Consider the following 20,501-nt stretch of genomic DNA (forward strand, 5'->3'; position numbering starts at 1 on the left):
AAAAAGGTACTGGGCCCCTGAGCTGGTCGGCGTCTGCATGTCTCTGTGAGCTCACATCTGTGTCTGGGGCCGGGCTGCTCCTGCCCTCTCCTGAGCACAGGGACCCTCACCTACCGCCCCCCAGCTGCCCTCTTCGGGGTGCAGGCAGCTAGCCGAGGCGCTGTGCCTGCTGTCACCGCAGACGCGAGGTGGTGGACACCAGCAAGCACAGCAGCCTGTCCTTCCTCTCCCACAGCCTCCAGACGCCCCTTAAAGCCACCCCAGGACGTCTCTCAAAGCCTTTGCGCTCCTGGGCTTACTTAGTTCAGGCTGTGGATTATTGCCTCCTCTCCCCGCTGGCTTCCTGCGCAGTTCCCACCCTTCCAAGCCTGAGGGACCTTCCTGAGACACAAGGGCAACAAGTTACCCCCGTCTCTGAAGGCTTGAGAGGCTCCCGGCGCCCACGGGGGCCCTAGCTGGCACCCCCCAGCCCTCCGCGCGGTTTTGCAGACGCCTCCTGCTCTCCTTGGCACCTGCAGTATATCCTTCGCGCAGGATGGTGGACCTCGTGTGTGTCTGACTCCTAGGCTTGGCTCTCCCTAGAAGCCTCCCCTCCCTCCATTAAAATGCTACGCTTATTTCTAAAACCAGCTCAAAAACCTATGTCTCACTACCGCTTTTCCAGTTTTCACCCTTAGGGTAATGTGTGTTCGTAAGACGCGCGTGCACGGGTTGAATGTTTTTTAAGTGGCAAGAGCCGAGCCTGTTCCCACGCTGGGACGGAGGGAGGTTTCGCCGCTGGTGAGACGGAGCACAGCTGGAGGAGTCCCGAGGGAGAGGGGACGGAGGAAGGAGACTGAGGAGGGGGGTCGGAGCGTAGGGGGCTGGAGAGGCTCGTGCAGGGAGAGCAGACGGCACCGCCCCCCAGGGCCAGAAGCAGCTACGGTGTGTGCACACTTGCCGCGCGCCCAGGCTCTGCAGGGTTTCAAGGGCGTGATCGCACGTGATGCGCAGAACCGCCGTCTGGGGCCTCCGTCGCTCCACCTTCCAGAGGAGCAACCGGAAGCTCACGACGGCGGACTCTCCGCTCAGGACCACCCGGCAGAGGTGCGGAGGGGCGGAGGGGCGGCGGAGCGGCGGGAAAGTCCCCAAACGGCTGGCGCGCACTGAACCTGCGCACGCGCGCTGGGGCTCGCTGTGCCCCTGTGACCCAGAATTCCACGGCCTCGGAAGAGACCATGGGCTCTGCAGGAGGGGGGAGTCCGGGGGCGGCGCCTGCACCATTAAACGGGCTGGAAGTTCCGTTGAGTCTTTTGCCATAATCCCCCTCCCTTCTGTGAGGGGTGGAATGTTCCGACTGCTTAAGAGGCTGGGACGGCTGTTGTGGGGCCTTTCCACCGTAGGTGTCGGGCGGCTGGTGGTGAGTTCGTCTAGGCCAGTCCGCGGGCAGCAAGGGCGAGAGAGCCAGAGCTTTTCTTTTTCTTTTTTTTTTTTTTTGCGGTACGCGGGCCTCTCATCGCTGTGGCCTCTCCCGTTGCGGAGCACAGGCTCCGGACGCGCAGGCTCAGCGGCCATGGCTCACGGGCCCAGCCGCTCCGCGGCATGTGGGATCCTCCCGGGCCGGGGCTCGAACCCGTGTCCCCTGCATTGGCAGGCGGATTCTCAACCACTGCGCCACCAGGGAAGCCCCAGAGCTTTTCTAATTTTTCGGACAATGTCCTCGGGGAGCCTAACTGGAGGGCGGCGGGCGGCTGCGTCCACGCGGGCCTCAGGGCGGGCGCCGTGGCCTTGTGTCCGAGTTTGGGGGCCGAGGCCCGAGGACCGCGTGCGTCTTCGTCCGGCCGGGTAGCCACCGTCTCGGGACCCCTGACCCCGGGCTTGCCGCCGGGAGTGAGCACCCCCCGAGAGAACTAGGTAAGCGGGGCTGCCTGCACACTAGGGCGCGGAGCGACGTTCGTAGTGGGGCCGCAAGGGAGGCTTGGTCGGCTATCCTGATGATTCCGTAGCAAGTGCCGTCAGACGCGAGGACTGACGATTTCTAAGCCCATCCGACCGCAGTCGCTGACACCTGATGCTTTACGTTACTGTAGCTGCCCGAGTCTGCCCTAAATGCACGCCCTAATCTTTGTTTCAGAGGGTAGACACACTCGCTTTTGGAGACGGGAGCAGCATCCCAACCCGAGGTTAAGAGCCAGTCTGGGTAAGGATTAATACGTATTGTTACTTAGCCGTGTCGGTCTTGCAACCTTAAATGCACTGATAACTGCCTGGTGTCTTACCTGTTGTCGCTTTCATGCATTTGACGTAATTATGCGCTGCCTCGTTGCATAACTGCAACGGTTAGGAGGTTGCGGCCCCTAGTTATGTCTAAGCCTGATCTGTATTGAGACACGGATGCCTTACGGCGGTTTTAGCCGAAGCCCAGGTCTCTGGGGCGGTACTGTGGTGAGGTGCTTGGCTGCTCTGATGAAATCACTAATAGGAAGTGCCGTCAGAAGCGATAACTGACGAAACCAGTTCCTGGCTGACTGCAGTCACGCGTCCTCACCAGTAGCTGGTGCCCAGGAGTAAGCTGGGCTGGACTGTGACCCATCATCTGTCTTCACCCAGGCTGCAAGCTAGTGAAGGGTGGCCAGCGCGTGATCACCGTGTGGGAGCCCGAGCATCGGCCTGCTCCGAGGTAAGCTAGCTTTGGGCTCTGGAGAAGTTCGTGGTTGAGGAGGCCTAGCTGTTGATTCATGTGAAGTTTCTGCTGGACCAGATACAGGTCCGGCTGACCTAATACTTTGTGTCGGTGCAGCCCTTGAGCATTAGAGAAAATATCTGAGAATGATTTCGGTGCGTGATGTCTGGACCAGACGGCAGAGTGAGCCCAGGAGTTCCTTTTGATGTCATGGCTGTACAGTCCTGAGCAAACTGCTTATCTGCTCTGAGATGGACAGCCTTGGGTCTGTTTGCGATAACGTGACTTGAACGGAGGTTAAGACGATGGAAACTGCCTCCAGTTGCTTTTGGCATCTGCTGTCTGTCCGTGGGTGCCTCATTCATCCCGCCAAGCTTTGAGCACCGAAGAGTGGGATCTGCACAGCAGAGTTCTAAAGCGGGCGGCAGTGGCAGCAGTACCCCAGCCCAAGAAGATGTAAGATCTGGTCTACACAATGACCACCCCCACGGTAGAATGGATAAGCAGCTAGTTTTGTTGAAATGGATTTGCAGAAAAGGATATCAAATGATGAAATCACCTAAAAAAGCTGGAATTACCGGCAGATTGTGTGGTGGTGAACCTACGGTTTTCTGAAGATATCTTTTAGGCTGTGAATGACTGTTCTTAGAGTATAAAGTAAGATTAACTGATACTTAATTTCCTTGCAGGCTGTGCTGCGGCAGGGGCAGAATTTGAAGTCCAAAGGAACAAGGGCAGCCATCAGCTTGGGCCCTGAAAACCTGGGCCTCCCGCATTTGGTGTAGAAACACCTTGTGCTCAGTATCAGAGGGACATTCTTACCAATGAGAGCCAAGAAATGGATTTTCTGGGACCGCGTGGACTGGCATTTCTGGTGTCACTAAGTTCATGAGGTTTCTTGTATCGTCCCTTAACCAAAAGGAGCTTTTGTACTTTTAAATATTGTATAAGTGTGTTCTTGGGTGAGAGCCTGAGGTTTTTGAACTGGAAACTTCCTGAAATTTGTATCTCCATGCAGTTAACCATCAACAATGTAATAAAAGTATGGTCTTTGGTATTGGTTCTTACAAATGTGTATTTGAAGAAAAAGTCCAGTTTGATCACTGCTGACAAATATTAGCGGTCCAGGTATTAGTACTTGTCACCTTCCCTTTAGGTAGGTCTAAGCTGTTCTTCCCTCTTGAGACTTGGGGCAAAAATCCCAAAGCGTTTTAAGGCATCTGTAACACGCGAGTCCAGTCCCAGCCCCTCTGGGCTCTGTCTGCCCTTTTGCATAGCCTCCCTGTAGCTCCTGAAGCCCTACCCCACACCTGCCCAGACAGCAGCAGGCAAGGTCCCACTGTCTGACTCTTCACCCACCCCCATCTTGCCACCTTCCGACGTACCTGGCCTGAGGCTGGAGGCATGTCAGGCTGTGCTTCCCTAGCCCTCTGCTGTTTGCCTGAGGGGCTCTGTCTGGTTCACCAACACTGGGCACCCAGAATGATTTTCTCTAGCTCAAGAATGATTGGTTCCCAATCTCCCTGGACTTGCTAATTGTGCCTGAAAGGGATGACTTTTTAACCCGTAGGCCTTGGGTAAGGGGAAGGTAGGGTGAAAACCTTGGCTTTCTCCCCTTGGGAACCTCCGGTTTATTTTTTTCCCCTTCTCCCAGTTGTCTTGCTTTGTGGTCCTGGGTTTTCGGGAATGTGCTCAAAGTAGCAAGGATTACTTTGGGGACTCCATGGGGAGGGATTTTATGGGAAAAGGGTCCTTATGAAAGCAAGCAAGGCTCACTCTGGCCTGTACCCTAGGAACACCGACGCATGTGGAGTTGCACTAGGTGGAGATGCTGTGCGGTTTCTGAGTGGCATGCACTGTCTGCCCCAGACTGTCCTAAATATTGAAGGGTATGGAGGGTGGCTGGTCCCGTGGCCTCTGAGGTCAGGCTGAAGGGCGAGCCTTGAAAATGGAGGCTGAGGCCGGGAAGTTGGTCCCAAGGAGCCTGGGCGCCACAAGGAGGAGGCAGACACCCCTCAGTCCAGACGGGGATGAGGCTCCTGGGGTCTCCAGCAGCCAGTCCCCTACCCCAACCGTCAGCCAGGAGCTAGAGATTCCGACCTGCCTTGATCAGGGGCACATCCAGCATCTGGATATCTGTAACTCAGGACTGGAAAATCCCAGGTTAGATGCAGAGCCCCCACTACACTTCCTTTTCTGGGGGGGAAAGCTCTGACCGCTCACATCAACTCAAGCCTCCAGCATCCCCAGCCCCTACACGGCACCCACAAGTTGGGAAGCTGAGGGTTGGTTCCTCTTGAGCCAGGGATGACTGCTGAGGAGCCAAAAGGCAGATGTGGATTGACGAGGGGGTGATGGAGAGGACCAGAGAGGAATTACAGTCCTTTCCTAGATGCTACCATCTGGCTTCCTGGGTCGGGGGGAGGTGCTGCCAGGCCCATTCTGGATGGTGGCCCGCTACCCCGCTGGGAACGCCCGCCCTGCCTCAGCCATCCTACCCCAGCAGGACTCCCTGGAGAGGCCCCCACCTCCCTGTCACGTCTGAGATGCACCTGTAGTCTCCCTGGCCTCCTGGTCCCCTCCAGGGTCCTCCTGGCCCACAGTCTCGTCCCGGGCCTCGTCCCCACTGCCCGGGCCCTCGCCCAGCTCCAGGATGGTGGGCAGGTGACCCTGCTTGGGGGAGCGCTTGCGCAGGCTGAGCAGGAAGGGCTGGGGCAGTGAAAAGATGTCCACGTTGTTGCCCAGGTCAATCCACGTGACGCTGGGGAACTTACTGGGGTCCTTCAGGGCATCGGTGAGGTCGCGCAGCAGGGCCCGCGTCAGCCGGTTGCCGTTGAGGGCCAGCGTGGTCAGCCGGGGCAGCGTGCTCAGCGCGGGCAGCAGCTGCAGGGCCATGTCGTCCGTGAGGCCCGTGAAGCCCAGCTCCACGCTATCCACCTGCTCCCCGCAGCGCTGCAGGTAGCCGGTCACCCGCTCCAGGTCACGGGGGGTCAGCGGGATGCCAGACAGGTCCACCGTGTTGTCCGGAGGGCTCCCGGCCAGGACTGCCTTGAGGCTGAAGGGGAGACGAGACAGCAGGGTTCAAGCGGGTGGGGCAGGCTTTTCTCCGGAGGCAGCCTCTGCTCAGCCCTCTGCCCGCGGGGCAGAGACCAGGGGCCCCGGTCCCCTTGCACTGCCCACATCTCAGCCTGGCTGCCCAGCGGGCAGAGCCTGGGGATCACAGGGCAAGGCCCAAGTGTTTCTGCAGTGACTAAGGGGACATTCTGGGGCCAACGCCGGGGTCTGCACTGGACTCCTTCCTTCCTGCTTTTTTTTTTTTATTTTTTTATTTTGGCTGCACCGGGTCTTAGTTGCGGCACGCAGGATCTTTAGTTGCGGCAGGCGGGCTTCGTCCCTCATGCGACCTTTAGTTAGTTCCTTAACCTCTGCGCCTGTTATTTGCCTGAGAAATGAAGCCAACTGGGTACCACAGGGTTGTCATGTGAAATAATAAACGCAGTCAGAACGGCGCCCTGTGCAGGAGGGCGGCGAAGGGCCGAGCTCCCTGCTCCCCCACGAGTGCCACAGATCTCGGAAGCCCCTCCTTCAAGACCATCTTCCCCACCAGACAGAGGGTCCTTGGGGGGGCCCTCGGGACGGCAGGCGGGTGAGGGCGCAGGGGCCCCGAGCCTGGTGTGGGCTGCTGTCCACCCCCTTCCACTCCCTACCGCCCGCCACCCCTTGCTCTTTCTCACCCGCTCCCTTGCTCGGGGGCCCAGATCTCCCAGCTTCCAGATACCCCAGGCGAGCCCCGAGGCTCCAACCCTGGGAAGGACAGGGAGTTAGAGGGGGCGCAGCACCTGTTACCATCAGCAGCCCTGGGATCACAGCTTGGTCTTCCTTGTCGGCCTCTTAGGAGAAAAAACAGGCCAAGGGAAGAGCTCGGTAAGAGTCCCAGCGGAGGGAACACAAGTGCAAAGGCCCTGAGGCTGGTAGAGCTCAGCGTGTCTGTGAACCAGCAGGAAGGCCAGTGTGTGGGCGGGGGCGGGCGGGGGACCATCACTTGGGCCTGAGTGGGTTTCAGTCAGCGGGACGGGGAGGCGTCCGAGCAGAGTAAGGCTTCTGAACGAAGAATGGACTGAGCGCCCTGTGTGCCGGGGAGACAGGAGGCCCCTGGGTCCCAGCAGAGCGTACCCTCCTGCATTTCCCTCCTCCAGAACTAGCGCACAAGCAGACAGAACTGCCCTGTCCCCGCATTTGGTCCCTGCCCTCAGCCCACCTGGTGCCCCCTTTGGTGACTTCCTCCACCAGGGAAGGGCCCTTGAGGATCCATCTCCTCTCCTGCCCTGGGGGGCGGGGGGTGGTGTCCAGGAGAAGGGAAGGGGGCCCAGAGCTCTTCTGCTCAGCGAGGAGGCTGGCCTTCCCCTGCCGTCTGTGGGGCCTGGAGGAGCCTGCGCGCCAGCAGGGCCCTGCCAGAGCCTCGGGACCCCAGCCGCTCCGCTCCGTGATTTGCAACAGTTCCCCTCTGCTTCTTTCTGCGGTGCTGTTCTGGCTCCCAGGTCCTGTGTCCCAGTGTCCCCTCTGCCCCCAGGGTGCAGGGGGCCACACGAGCCCTGAGGGTCCTCACTGCTGTACGCCAGGGACAAGGCTGGGGTCTGGGTCCCCCTGGGAGACATCAGGAAGGCTCGGGGGAGGGAGGTGGTGGGGCGAGTGCCCGCATTCAGCGCACCAGGATCAGAAACCCCTCTTGTCCCCCTCCCCCAGCATCAGAACGGGCGCGCACCCCCAGATCCCACCACACAGAGCGGGGCCCAGCCGCCAGCATCTCCCAGGGCTCCTGCCCACCTGGAATGCCCATCCTGCCTGCCACTTTCCCCCGGCCCCCAGCCCTTCACTTCACCTTCTCCAAGCAGCTCTTGCCCTCCCCCCACGGCCCCGGGACGGAGAGCTGTTCCCCAACAACCGGCCCAGCACAGCTGGCTTTGAGCTGCCCTTGTAGGAGGCGGCTGGGCGGCGGCGGAGGAGACCCGCCTCGGGTGACCGCGACTCACCAGGCCTGTGGCTTCCTCTTCACCAGCCCGCGGCGGCGCCTCCACTGGGAATGGGGGCTGAGGTGGTAGGTCAGCTGCCGGCACAGCTTCTCCATGGCGCCCAGCGCGTCGCCCTCCTGCAGAGGAAGCCACAGGTCCCTGAGTGGATGGAGCAGGCAGGGAGCCCAGGCCCCCACCTCCAGCTTCCTGCCTCTGCGGGACCAGCATGGACCCCAGGCCGAGCTGGGGAGGCCTGCTGTGAGGGCCCAAGGTGGCCGCCCTGAGCAGGGAGCAGGGGTTGCAAACTCATCTGCACGATGGTTTTAGTTTCTGTGAATTCGTTGCTATCACTGAAAAACCTGAGATTTCTATAGACGTCTGGATTCCAGGTGATCTGACAGTTGACCCCTTAGCCAGGGTCGCCACGGTCCCTGCCGCTCCCCGATGCCCAGGGCCACCTTATCATGCTCACTCCCTCGCTCGCCTGACAGATACCCGCTGGGTACCTCCTAGGTGCCGGGCACTTGCTCTAGAAGCTGGGGATTCAACCACAAGCAAACGTCCTTGCTCGCGTATTCCACACAGCAAAGGGGACGGTGAAATACTTTACCACATCTCTTCTGCCCACGTCAACGGTGGGAAAATAAAAGAATGAGGCGCCAAGTGGTTCCGGCCCAGTTCATTCGTCTTCGTTACCTGTCTGGCCCATCAGCATCTGACCTTGAGACCCTGGGTGTTACGGCCTGAATTGTGTCCCTCCGCCAAGTTCTTAAATTGAAGTCCTAATCCCCAATACCCCAGAATGTGGCTGTCTTTGGAAATTGGGCCTCTAAAGAGTAATGAAGGTAAAATGAGATCACTGCGGGGGGCCCTAACCCTATACGACTGGTGTCCTCACGAGACGCGATCAGGACACAGACGTACAGAGGGGAGACCATATGAGCACACAGGGAGGAGACGGTCGTCTACACGCCAAGGAGAGACGCCTCGGAAGAAACCAACCCTGCTGACGCCTTGATCTCGGACTTCCAGCCTCCAGAACTGTGAGGAGATACATTTCTGTTGTTTAAGTGGTATTTTTGTCATGGCAGCCCCAGCAAACAAATACGCTGGGTTAAAGGATGCAGCAGAGAGATTTCAGAGGCTCCAACTCTGTCTCAAGGGGAGTCGATTCAACGAAGAGTCCCCGAAGCCTGGGAGACTGAGTGGCCCAGAGCGTGTGCTCCCACCAGATGGTCCAGTGCCAAGGGCCAAGGCCAGGAAGTACCAGGCACGGATGCAAACCCACTTGCAGACAGCAACGCGATGTGGTGAGGGGGCCAGTGCCCAGCAGGGCGCCTGGCACAGAGTGGCTGCTCAGTAAAGGCTGGCTTGATTATTACCATTATCATCATCACGCTGTTAGTGCTGTCCCCCCCACCCCTCATCTGCTGTTTGGCCCTCCAAGGTTTCAGGTTACCTATGGTCAACCTCGGTCCGAAAATATTAAGTGGAAACTTCCAGAAATAAACTCAGACGTGTACAATTGTGCGTCATTCTGAGCAGCGTGATGAAGTTGCCTGCTGTCCCGCTCCTTCCCGCCTGGGACATAGATCATCCCTTTGTACAGCGCATTATCGCTGTGTATGTTACCTGCCCTTTAGTATAGGAAAAACAGTGTTCTTAGGGTTTGGGGCTCTCTGCGGTTTCAGGCATCCCATGAAGGCTTGGAACGTATCCCAAGGGTCACGGTGCCGGCCGGGGTGAAGGCCAACTTTGGAGGCCAAAGGGAGAAGGGGAGGGGCTGCACCCAGGACCCCTGCATGCTGGAATCACCCAGAGCTTTAGACAACACTGCTGCCTGGGCCACCCCGCAGCGATGGGTGGGCAGCTCGGGCACGGGGACTTTTAAAAGCTCCCCCGGTGATTCCCCTGTGCTGCCAGGTGGACACACTTGAAAGACAAGAAGGACCATTGGGTGGGGTGTGGTGGTCTGCCCGGCATCACCCCTGCGACCACCCGGGACAGAACGTGGTCAGTCTCCCACAGCACCCGTTCCAAAGCCGAAGAATGATCTCCTGGCCCTAAACCTAACCTCCCGCAGGGCTTCCAAAATCGGGGGCCACGTACTCTCCCTCCGCCCTCCAGGCCCGGAAGGAAGAAACAGGAAAAGAGGCGGCAAAGCAGCCGCCGCAGTGCGCCGACACTGCCACCAGGGGGCAGCCGCGCGCAGGGCGAGGCCCCCAACCTGAGCCTGTTTCCTCATCTACTAAACAGGGACAGAAGATGTGGTCACTTAACAGCGGACCTGAGACCAAACGTGAGCTAATGTCCTCGGAAGTGAGAGCCCCTCCGCTTGTCTGGACTAAAGAAACACAGCTAACGTTTACCGAGTTATATTACCTACTATACGCTGGGCACTAACTCATAGCCATCCCATGAAACAGGGGCCCTTACAATCCCGCTTGACAAATGCGGGAACCGAGGCACCAAGAAGTGGAGGGGGTGGCAGGCCACTGGACGTGTAGGATGGCATCAGGATCCAAACCCCGCAGCCGCTCTGAGCCTGGGCTCTGCTCTGCCCTTGAGGGATGAATCTTTTGCAAAGGTTGGTTCAAGTAGCTTCTATTGTTTGCAAACCAGAAAAGCCTCAAGCAAGCCCACCTACGTTTTCCCAACCCCATCACTGTCGGAAGCCCCCTCCAGGCCTCCTCCTGCAGGAAGAGGAGTCGCCCAGCGTGGAGGACGAGGAAGGAAGGGGAGGAAGGAGGCGAAGAAGGAGGATGCTGGCCCCTCTCCTCTTATTCGGAAAGCCGCGGGGCCCAGCAGCGCTTTTGTGGGACCACACCCCACTCCCAAGCCACAGCTGACCGGTCCAGAGGCGGACCCTGGGGGAGTCCCGACTTGGGACAAGACTCCTCGGGGGCTGAACACTGACAAGTCAACTCAGGAGCCCCGGGCAGCCATGAGGTGTGGGTACGGGGGGCGGGGAGTGAGGCTGGGTGGAGCAGAGGGAGGGGGGCAGGTGTCTGTGCTGTTTGGGGTTCTAGTGCCTCTTTCAAGCTTGGCTGCCACCGGGAAGGGTAAGTCCTCTTCCTGGCTCGAGGCAGGCCGCGGAATCTGCAGCTTTCCCTCCCACCCGTGGAGAAGGAAGGAGAGGGAGGGGCTGTGGCGCAAGTCGGGTACACTGGGCACCGGCCCAGTGCCGCTGACCGCGGGCCTCGGAGAAGACCCTGCCTGAGGGACTCACTGACCCATTGGGAGAGAGGCCGACGGCAGACCTGCAGGCCCCTCCGGGCCGGGTCACCGTGTCCCTCCGACTCCCCTGCCGTCTTCAACCCCCCACCCCAAGAAGTGTAGCAAGCACAGCCCTGACCACTCTGCACCCAAGGCTTCCTCACTCAGTCATCAGACATGACTGCCCTGTCTACTGCACCTGGACGCCGCTCCAGATCCGGAGACTGTGCTGGGCTGTTTGTTCACTCCCCACCCCGCTCTCTGTGCTGGGAAGGCTGAGCTCTCACAGACGGCACCACCCGGCCCTCCTGCTCCTGGCTGTCAGTGCGACTCAGCTAACGGGAGGGAGGTTAGAGGGCAGGACAGAAAGGCCCAGGATTAACTCTTCTCACTCTCGCCCTGCTTTAGCCAGCCTCCAAGTCGGCCCCCACGGACGCTGGCCTCCTGGGAGGGTGCAGCCTCCTTCCGCACTGCGTTAGGGCTGATTGGGTGATCAATAAGCTACGGCAGCAGGGACAGTATGCGACGTCTGAGGCTGGTCATAGAAGACACTGTGCTTCTCCCTTGCTCTCGGGGATCACCCCCTCTGGGGCGAGCCAGCTGCCCTGATGTGAGGAAGCTCAAGCAGTCCTGTGGACCGGCCACGGGGCTCGGAGCTAAGGCTTCCCACCAGCAGCCATGCTACCCTGCCAGTCCCCGTCGAGCCACCACGACTCGCAGCCTGGGCCAATGTCCTGAGCCCCTGACTAGAACCCCCGCCTGTGCTGCTCCTGAATTCCTGACCTGCAGAGGTGGATCAATGGTGAATGTCTGTTGTTTTAAGCCACCATGCTTTGGGGTGACTTGCTATGCAGCAATAGAAAATACAGTAAAATATAAAAGAAGAAAAAAAACAGAAGGTGGTTCTGGGAGAGCTCCTCAACAAATCACTGAGCATACACCCTCATTTTAGTGTCTGCTGGTGGGAAGCCTGACGGTGGACATGATGGAACAGACGTGCTGGGTGGGAAGGAAGGAGTTCCTAAAACTTCCCGCGACATGATCCGCGCTGACAGGGGGATTTGTTCTGGGGGATTTAGGGACACCCAGGCGGAAATGTCCAGGAGTGGAGAGACTTTTGAGTCTAAAGCCAGGCTGCAGATACAGACTTGGGATTCATTGATACGCAGTCAGGGGCGGGATGGGGTTTTGCTTCTTCCCCCTTCTGCGGGCAGGCACAGACCCAGCCCTGTCTAGGGTCTCGGCCCACACCCTGCTGGGCTACAGGAGGGGGTTTCTGGTAGGTTGAGAAAATAGACAGGACTCGTTCGAGGCGGTCGTCTTAGCAGTGGGAAGGATTCTGTGTCTTGTGGATGCTTCCCCAGGAGTTGGACCAGAAACGGCTACTTTCTTCGTCCCCTCTCACAGCTAAGGGAGACCCCGCCCCCCCTTAGTCTACAACCTCCCGGGTGTGTGTGCGCGCGCGCGCGCGCAGAGGCCGCCCCCATCATCAGCTTGGGGACCTCAGAGCCAGGATCTCCCACCCATGCCTCAACCCCAGCTGGGAGAGTCATCCAGAGGGCCTCTCCTGCCACGTGGCCTGGGGTACGGGGAGGGGACTGGCCAGGCCCTAGGCCTCCAGCGGGGTGGACCCCACTCTGGCTGCCTCTGGAAATCTGGGTTGGCGATCAGCCTGTTGATTTCCAAGACTCTGAGTCCACAGGGGCTGGGCCTGAGGCCGCGACGTTCTTGCTTCTGTGTCCCACAACTGACCTGCTAAGTCTGAGCACCCTGCCTGGCACGTGGTCAGTGCCCACAGACTGGTTACACCTCGGCTCCTGGGCACGAGGCTCTCGGCCGTGCCGGGCACACGCCCACGCTTCCTGTAAATCACCTCACTGAGCTCTGGAGACAGCTTTATAGGGGAGGGCATGGCTGTGTCCACATTCGAGTTGAGGAAGACGAAGTTCAGCTAATTAAGTGACCGGAGAAGGTTACACCTGTGCGATGGACGGAATGTTTGTCCCCCCTCCGCCCCCAGTTCATATGCTGAACCCCAATCCCGACGTGATGGTGTCTGGAGGGAGGGCCTTTGGGAGGTGATTAGGATTGGATGAGGCCACGAGGGTTATCGGAAGAGACCAGAGAGCTAGCTCACCTCCTTTCTGCCACGTGAGGCTACAAGGAGAAGGTGGCCGCCTGCAAACCACAAAGAGCGTCCTCACCAGAACCTGCCCGGGCCGGCACCCTGGTCTCAGCCCTCCAGCCTCCAGAACTGTGAGAGGTGAGTGTCTGTTGTTTATTAGCCACCCAGTCAGTGGCGATTTGATGTCGGAGCCTGAGCAAAACCACCTATGAATGGCCCTCCAGCCCTCCCCAGTGGAAGGGACAGATGGCAGTGCAGGACCCCTTGGCCTCAGCCCGCAGCCCCTTACCCTGTCCTGTTTCCTGGGGTCGACATGGGCAGTTGGCCACCTGCAGACCCGCCTGCGTGGAGGGAGGGGGGCACTGGAACTGCCCCCAAACAGGCCCCTCCTCCCCAGCCCAGCCCAGGCCTTGTGAGCCCCACGGAGCACTGATGGCCCAGAGATCCAGCACCTGAGCGCTGGCCTGCCCTGCCCAGCAGTGGGGCCCAAACGCTGGGGTTCTCACCTGGGCCGTAACCTTTCTCAGATCGCTTCATCACCTGTATTTCGTCTTCCTCAACTCTAAGATGAGCATAAAAAACAGTCCTCTCCTACTGAGCTGCTCTGAGTGCCCTGTCATCTGTCACTCCTCTCATCTGTGGGCAACTAAATCCATGCTCTGGAAAGGGCAGGGGTCTGGCACCCACAAGGCCTCCTACGGCCTGGTCTCAGCTCCCCAGGAGAGCCAGGTATACCCTGAATGAGAAGCGGGCAGTTCCAGCTGCAGCCGGTCCCCCATGGCTCCTGCACCAGCCCCTCGACCCCAGGCCTTGGGGCGCCCAGTCTGCCGACACTCATTACTGTCACACGTCTGAGCCCAGCACCCCTGCCTCTTGCTGTATCCCTCCACCAACCCACCCCACACCTGCCCCGACGGGCTCCCAGCCCTCCGTGGCCAGCCCCCCACCTTGAAGTCTTGACACCAGGCAGTCCAGAGAGAAGCCAGAGAGAAGGCCCTAGACAAAGCCCCAGATGGAGGTACCACCCCAGAGCAAGGTTCCAGCCCTGGGCGCCCGGGCCAGGTGCGGCGTGGGCTTGGGAACCGCCTCTCGCCCTGATCCTAGGTCCTGCTGTGAAGTGGAGGCCGCCCCAGGCACTCCTCCATCCTGCTCTGGCTTCCTGCCCCTTCCTTCCTGCTGCAAGGAAGTGCATCTCTTGGAAGCTGCTGGAAATTGAGGGATGGAAGAGAAGAAACCAAAACAGAGAGAAAAGCCCAAGTGTGGAGCTGCCCTGCCCTGGCCCTCCTGTCCCTGCCTGGGTCCCAGCCTGGACTGTGGAGCCAGAGGGAAGAGGGGCAGATCCCCCAGACCCAGAGGGGCTGGGCAGCGCCCATGGAGCCTGGAGAGCCTCGGAGCCAGGCAGGAAGTGGACAGGAGTGAAGTGGGTGGGTGTAAAATGACACTTGGCCTCAGAGAGGAGGACAAGTGGGCATAGCGGGGACTGCAGCAAACAGAGCGGCATGTAGGGCCATGGCTACATTTGCTTACACAGCACCTTTGTGCAAAGAAGACAAAGCCCATCTCTAGGTGGACACAGTCTTGCACCCGTGCCCCCGGCTGGTGGGCAGAGAGAGGGCTGGACCAAGCTGTCTCCTGTCTCCCCGACCCCTGCCACCTCTGTGTACACATCTTTGTTCAGGGTACAGCCTACACAACCGTACCTGGCGGCTCTGACCCCATGTAACAGGGGTGGCTACTCAGCTCCAGGCCTGTAGAAATGAGGAGCTTCCCATTTTTCAAGAGCAGCTAATATGGGGATTGTGTGAAATACTCTGAGGTTTACATGTTGGCAATGAATCCAGATTTACTGCAGCCCATGGGCCAAACGAGGCCAGCGCTGATGGTGCTGGTACGCAGCCTCCGCCGTGAATGCTGGGCCTCAGGGCAGGGTGACCTGCCCCCCTCGGGCACCGGGCTGCTCCGCCCAGGAAGCTCCCCCCTTACACCCTGGCGCTCGCTGGCTCAGACCACGGCCACCCTACCGGCTTGGGACAGTGGATGTAGCGTGCCAGGCTGATGATGAGGTCGTGTGTGATGGGGTCCACCAGGTTCCTGAAGCTGGCGTAGCGGTACAGGACGTCGTCCAGCGAGGTCGACTCCATGCCTAGGTCCTGCAACAGGGAAGGATGCCCAGAGGTCAGCGAGGCCCCACCTTACCCTGGAGCCCCGCCCAACATGCCCAGAGTACCCCCTGGCCAGGGAGGAGACCCCTCCAAAGAGGTTTCCCATCCCACACGGAAGCATTTACAGAAATTCGCCCGGGGGCCAGACAAGCCCCTGCAGAGGCGGCCCTCCCCAGATAGCCCCCCAGCCTTTGTCTCTCCAGTTCCCCCCGAGGATGAAGCCAAGGGTTGTGGGCCACAGCGCTGGTGGCTGCTTCTCCACGAAATTTGGAAACGGCGTGCTAGTAAAACTCCCGTGCTTTGTGACAGGACCACGTATTGAATTGATATTTATTTGCTTTCTTTTTGCTTCTGAGGTCATTTTTACTGCTCCTTCTGTTAAGGATCCCGCCTTGGTGTTCCTTTGCCTTGGGGGGCTGGGTCTCTGAGTTGTGGGGTTAAAAGGAGAAGCTGCTAGGCACCCAGAAGAAAACCCACCAGCCCTCCCCCTAAGAAAGGGTGTCAAGTGCAGTCCTCGTAACAGGAGGGGCGGGAGCACAGAGGCAAGGGGCACGGGGTGGGCGGGGGCCATGGCAGAAACCTCTGGGGCAGAGGTTCCCCAAGCCTGGGGAGGGGCAAGGGCTGGGAGCATCTGCAGAGACCCCTGTCCACCAGCAAGAGACCCCACGGGCTTGGCCAAGAGCAGTGACCGGTCTGGGTCCTAATCCCCGGGGCCTCGCTCCAAATGTTCTGGACTGTACAAGACCCGAAGATTGTCCAACCCCAGGAAAGGGGCAGGCCCCCCAGGCACGGCTAAGCTTGAATTTCCCACCAGCCAAGCTGGCGGGGGCTTGAAACAGGGTTAATTGCTTTAGAGAAGTAAAGAAAGATGGTTTTCTACCCCAGGGTGTTGTACCACACGTTGTGCCCTCTGTCTGTGGAAGAGCTTGGGTATGGCTTCTGACTCTTCTCAAACCCCCTCTCCAGTTTCTGTTGTCCTTGGCGGGAGCTGAGGTTCCCTCCTAGCTTGGTCCCTTGCACAGAGCAGAAAGGAACGCGGACATTCCCGTCTGAGGACTGCCCCACCCTAGGTCCCCTGGGCCCCCAAGCCGTATGTGGAGCTGCCCCATCACCGCCCAGAGAAGGCAGGCTCCCAGCCCGGGCTGCCATGGTCCAGCGACCTGCGGACAGGAATGTGTGGTGACAGGTGAGTCCCAGCCGGGGTTTGCTCCCTTGTCATTTCGGTGAGTTATCCTGAACTTTTCTAAATACCTTCCCCATGTGATTCTTAGAAATCCCCGAAAGCAAGTAGGCTGGGTTTCGTTATTCCCAATTTACAGATGAAGAAGCTAAGGCTCGGAGCAGCTGACTCTGTTTTCAACCAACCGTCAGAATTTCAGGAATGGAATGTGCGCCTGGTGACACAGTTAGCGCAGCTGTGTGGTATATTTGAGAGCTGTGAGGAGAGTAGATTCTAAAAATTCTCATCACAAGGAAGAAAACATGTTTTCAAACTATATGAGGTGATGAATGTTAACTAAACTTATTGTGGTAATTATTTTGCAATATTTGTAAGTCAAGTAATTATGCTATACACCTTAACCTCAGTGCCAAGTCAATTATATCTCAGTAACACAGAAAGAAAAATAAATTGCATGTAATAAAGATGTTAAAAAAAAAAAAAAGAATTTCAGGAATGGTAGGGGCGGGCTTCCACGTGGGCCTAGGGCCTGTCTTGGGAGGATCTGCCTTGTCCACCCCTGGGGTGAGCTGGGCAGCAAGCAGGCTGGAGGGCGGGGATGCTGCCCTGTGGTTTGGCCGCTGACATTTCTAAGAGCGAAGAGAGAAAGGGCTTTGCTGGGGTATCTGGAGGGGCCGTGCTCTCTGTCCCATGGGGAGCCTCGCGAGTCCAGGTCCTAGCGGGGTTCCCCCCCCGCAATGGTTCCGGGACCTCTGCCTCCACCTCCCTGTTGGAAGAAATGGGTCTCGAGTGCCATCGAGGACACGAGGGGCCAGCCTTGGGCTGTTTCTGTTCCGCAGGAACGAGCGTCAGAGGCAGCAGCCGTGCCCGGCGCCAGGTTCTCTGGCTGCGGAGATAACTGACACGGTCTGGCGTGGACGCGGTGAGGGAGGCGTCGGATCAGGCTGCGGACAGGTCCAATCCTGCCGTGGACCTGTCCCCACCCTGCTTGTCCGGCCCCTCAGCCTCTCGGGAGGCATCCGGGGCACGCTACCTGTGTCACTGCGTCTCAGCCTCCTCGTATGTAAAATGGGGACGGTGACCCCGCGTCACAGGTGGGCGAGGGACATAAACCTAGTAACACAGGGTAACGCCTCCGCAGGGAAGAGAATCACCAGCTGAGCGCCCCTCCCCCTTCGGTGCCCCCCCCCCCCGCCACGCCCCGCCACGTACAGAGGTTCTTAGCCTCTTTTTGGATACCAGGCCCATTTGAGAACGTGACAAAAGCCACGACCTCTCTCTCTCTCTAGAAAAGCCCGGGAGTCGGGGCAGGACAGGGAGCCTGGCGCACAGACCACACCGGCCTCACGGTCAGCAGGGCGTGCCGGGGCCGCGGGGACGCTAATTGTCACCAAGCAAAGTGCAGACTCCGGCGCTGCCCTCTGTGTGGTAGGAGAGGCTGGGAATATAGGAAGCGGAATTCAGGCTGTCAATACGTGGACGAGAGACCTCTTCCCCCCTGGGGTCCATTTCCCCATCTGTGAAATGGGCAAACGGACCACACTCGTAGTTACTGAGCCGTGTCCCAAGACCTTGGGGCTGATGATGATGGAGAGAGGCCCAAGGCTTTGGGCCCAGCTCTCCGCAGAACAGCTCTCTGGCTGCCCTTCAGGGTTTCTGTTTGTTTGTTTCTGTTTTTTAAAGTAGTTCTGTTGTCAGAGAAGTTTGAAACCCTGGGACTGGATGGCTGCTTGGGTTTCTTGGGTTCCTACCAGCCCTGCCCCGTCTTCCCACTCCCCTCCTTCCCAGGCCAGTAGAGGCCATCCCATCCTGGAAGGACCAAGAAAACCCTAGCTGCTAACCCAGGACGCTGGGGCAGGTGTGGGAAGATGTAAACTGTCCTTCCCCAGCCCCCCCCCACCCCGGCCCCCTGCCACGTCCCGCCCTGCATGTCCCCACCCTCCCTGTCAGTCTGGGCGCCCAGCCTGCTGACAGTGGGTCCCTCTCTCCATGCTGCTGCTGTTGTCTGGGGTCATGGAATTGTGGCTGGGGAGGGGGCAGAGGGTGGGAGGAAGGGAAGGGGTAGGGAGGGGGTCTCCCCAGGAAGGCAGATGTGGCTCTGCTCCCGTGCTCTGGGTAAGTTACGTGTGAGTCATGGCCACCGCCCGCCCTGTGAATTCCAGCTGGGGTGGGGCTCCCGGAGGTCCCAGGGCTCCGGGTTACAAGAAGCTGCAACAGGGGGACCCAGATGGGGGCCCGACAGACGCTGCTGCACTTTTATCTATCGCTTTACTCCTTTACTTCGACCCCACCTAGGCCCCCGGAATGCTTGTGCGGCTTTCAGACACCTCACGTGTCCTGAGGGCCTCGGGCCACGTCTGGCGTCCTTGGTGTCCTCTCCGAGTCACCCACCAAGCCACCCACATTGTCACCCACACTGGGGACAAATGTGTCATGACTGCACTGACAGTGCCACCGACCCTGCCCACCGGGGACCTCAGTGTTCCGCTCTGCCCTGGCTGCCCGTCGGGGTGGGGGAATGCGGGGGTGGAAGAACCAAATCCACGTGCGGCTCCTCCAGGCTGCCCCGGGCAACTGCCTTGGCCTTGGAGGGGCTGGCCTGCCTTGCAAAAACCAGGCACCGAGGAGACTCCTGGATTCCTCATTGCGAATCTAAATGGTACTATCTCTGGGACCTGTGCGTGTGGTCCGTCCCCGATCAGAAAACCTGGGAACACCAGCCCGAGTCACTGCTCTGGGCAGCTTGGCACGGACAGTGTCGCTGGCCTGCGACCAAGAGGGTGAACGGCAAGCACGTGTCACCTCGAAGAAGTGGGGCTCCCGTGTTACTGAAGCTTGAAGAACCAGGTTTGGGGACTCACTCCAGTGGGAAGAGTGAGGGGTACGGCTTTCCAAACAGCGAGCAGAGATTCACAGTATTTCTCAAAGTGTGAAGGGGGTCCTCAAGACCCTTCCAGGGCCTCTGTGAGGGCCTCTTTTCCAGTGACACAGCAGCACGATGCTACATTTTCTTTGTAGACTTCAACCAGAACAACCTACTGCAAGACACCGAATGCAGAAGCAGTGCGTGTGAGAATCCAGCTGTCTTCTACTAAGCCAGCCACACACGAAAGGGAGTCACACAACTATGAAACAATGCCGCTCTTCTCACTATATTTTTTCTTTTGGAAAATACAGTTATTTTCACAAAAATTTCTTTCACATTACAAGCTTATTAACTTTAAATGAATACATAAATAAATCTTTAAAATATTTTTGTTTTGATTTCTTACACAGCAGATAGCATTTATAAGATATGACCCACAGAGAGAAAACCTCTTTGAGGTCCTCCATAATTTAGAGTATAAAGGTTCCTCAAAAAATTAAAAACAGAACTACCATACAATCCAGCAATCCCACTTCTGGGTATATATCCAAAGGAAATGAAAACGTACTATTAAAGAGATATCTCCACTCCCATGTTCACCGCAGCGTTATTCACAACAGCCAAGACACGGCGACAACCTAAGTGCCCATCAACCTAAGACTGGATATAGCAGTTGTGGTCTATATATACAATGGAATACTATTCAGCCGCGAGAAAGAAAGAAACCCTGCCATTTGCAACAACGTGGATAGACCTTGAGGACATTATGCTCAGTGAGGTAAGTCAGAGAAAGACAAATACTGCATGATTTCACTTATATGTGGAACCTAAGAAGAACTCTGAAAAACAGAGTGGATTGGGGCTGGGGGGTAGGGGAATGGGAGACGGTGTTTAAAGGTACATACTTGCAACCAGAAGAAAAATAAGTCCTGGAAGTCTCCACAGTACACAGTACAACTATGAAAGACAACAAAACTATTGTTACCAACACTAGAAGAAGTGATATTTATGGGACAAGACAGGGGTGTTGGCTAACGCAACAATTGCAACCACATTGCAATATAAATGTATCAAGTCAATACACTGTGGGCCTTAAACAATGTTATAGGTCAATTATATCTCAATTTAAAAGAGTTAAAAAAGTATAAAGAGGGCTCTTGGACTTCCCTGGTGGTCCAGTGGTTAAGACTCTGCGCTTCCGCTCAAGGGGGCGTGGGTTTGATCCCTGGTGGGGGAAGTTCCGCACGCCGCGCAGCATGGCCAGAAACAAAACAAAAACAA

General features: G+C 58.1%; 1 protein-coding gene and 1 long non-coding RNA gene across 4 annotated transcripts in view; one reads left to right on the top strand and one right to left on the bottom strand.

The window, feature by feature from the left end:
• The first annotated feature begins 1,039 nt into the window (after positions 1-1,039).
• LOC309837768 lies at positions 1,040-3,719 on the top strand. Of its 3 annotated transcripts, none has more exons than XR_014298299.1 (4): positions 1,040-1,086; positions 2,114-2,179; positions 2,590-2,659; positions 3,352-3,719. It is a non-coding gene; the product is annotated as an uncharacterized lncRNA (long non-coding RNA). The 3 variants fall into 3 exon arrangements; XR_014298300.1 differs by lacking the exon at positions 1,040-1,086 and adding an exon at positions 1,239-1,399; XR_014298301.1 differs by lacking the exon at positions 1,040-1,086 and adding an exon at positions 1,406-1,893.
• Positions 3,720-5,197: 1,478 nt separating this feature from the next.
• The window catches only part of LRRC75A (leucine rich repeat containing 75A), a gene marked incomplete at both ends in the record, with an annotated part of 33,790 nt that continues 18,486 nt past the window's right edge, over positions 5,198-20,501 (bottom strand). Inside the window, 3 exons of the mRNA XM_082679927.1 lie at positions 5,198-5,717; positions 7,693-7,808; positions 15,034-15,162. Coding sequence (XP_082536053.1) covers positions 5,198-5,717; positions 7,693-7,808; positions 15,034-15,162 — 765 coding nt within the window. The remainder of the gene's footprint in view (positions 5,718-7,692; positions 7,809-15,033; positions 15,163-20,501) is intronic.

The sequence above is a fragment of the Grampus griseus genome (assembly GCF_964374135.1).
Source record: "Grampus griseus genome assembly, chromosome: 20".
In the NCBI taxonomy this organism is placed as follows: domain Eukaryota; kingdom Metazoa; phylum Chordata; class Mammalia; order Artiodactyla; family Delphinidae; genus Grampus; species Grampus griseus.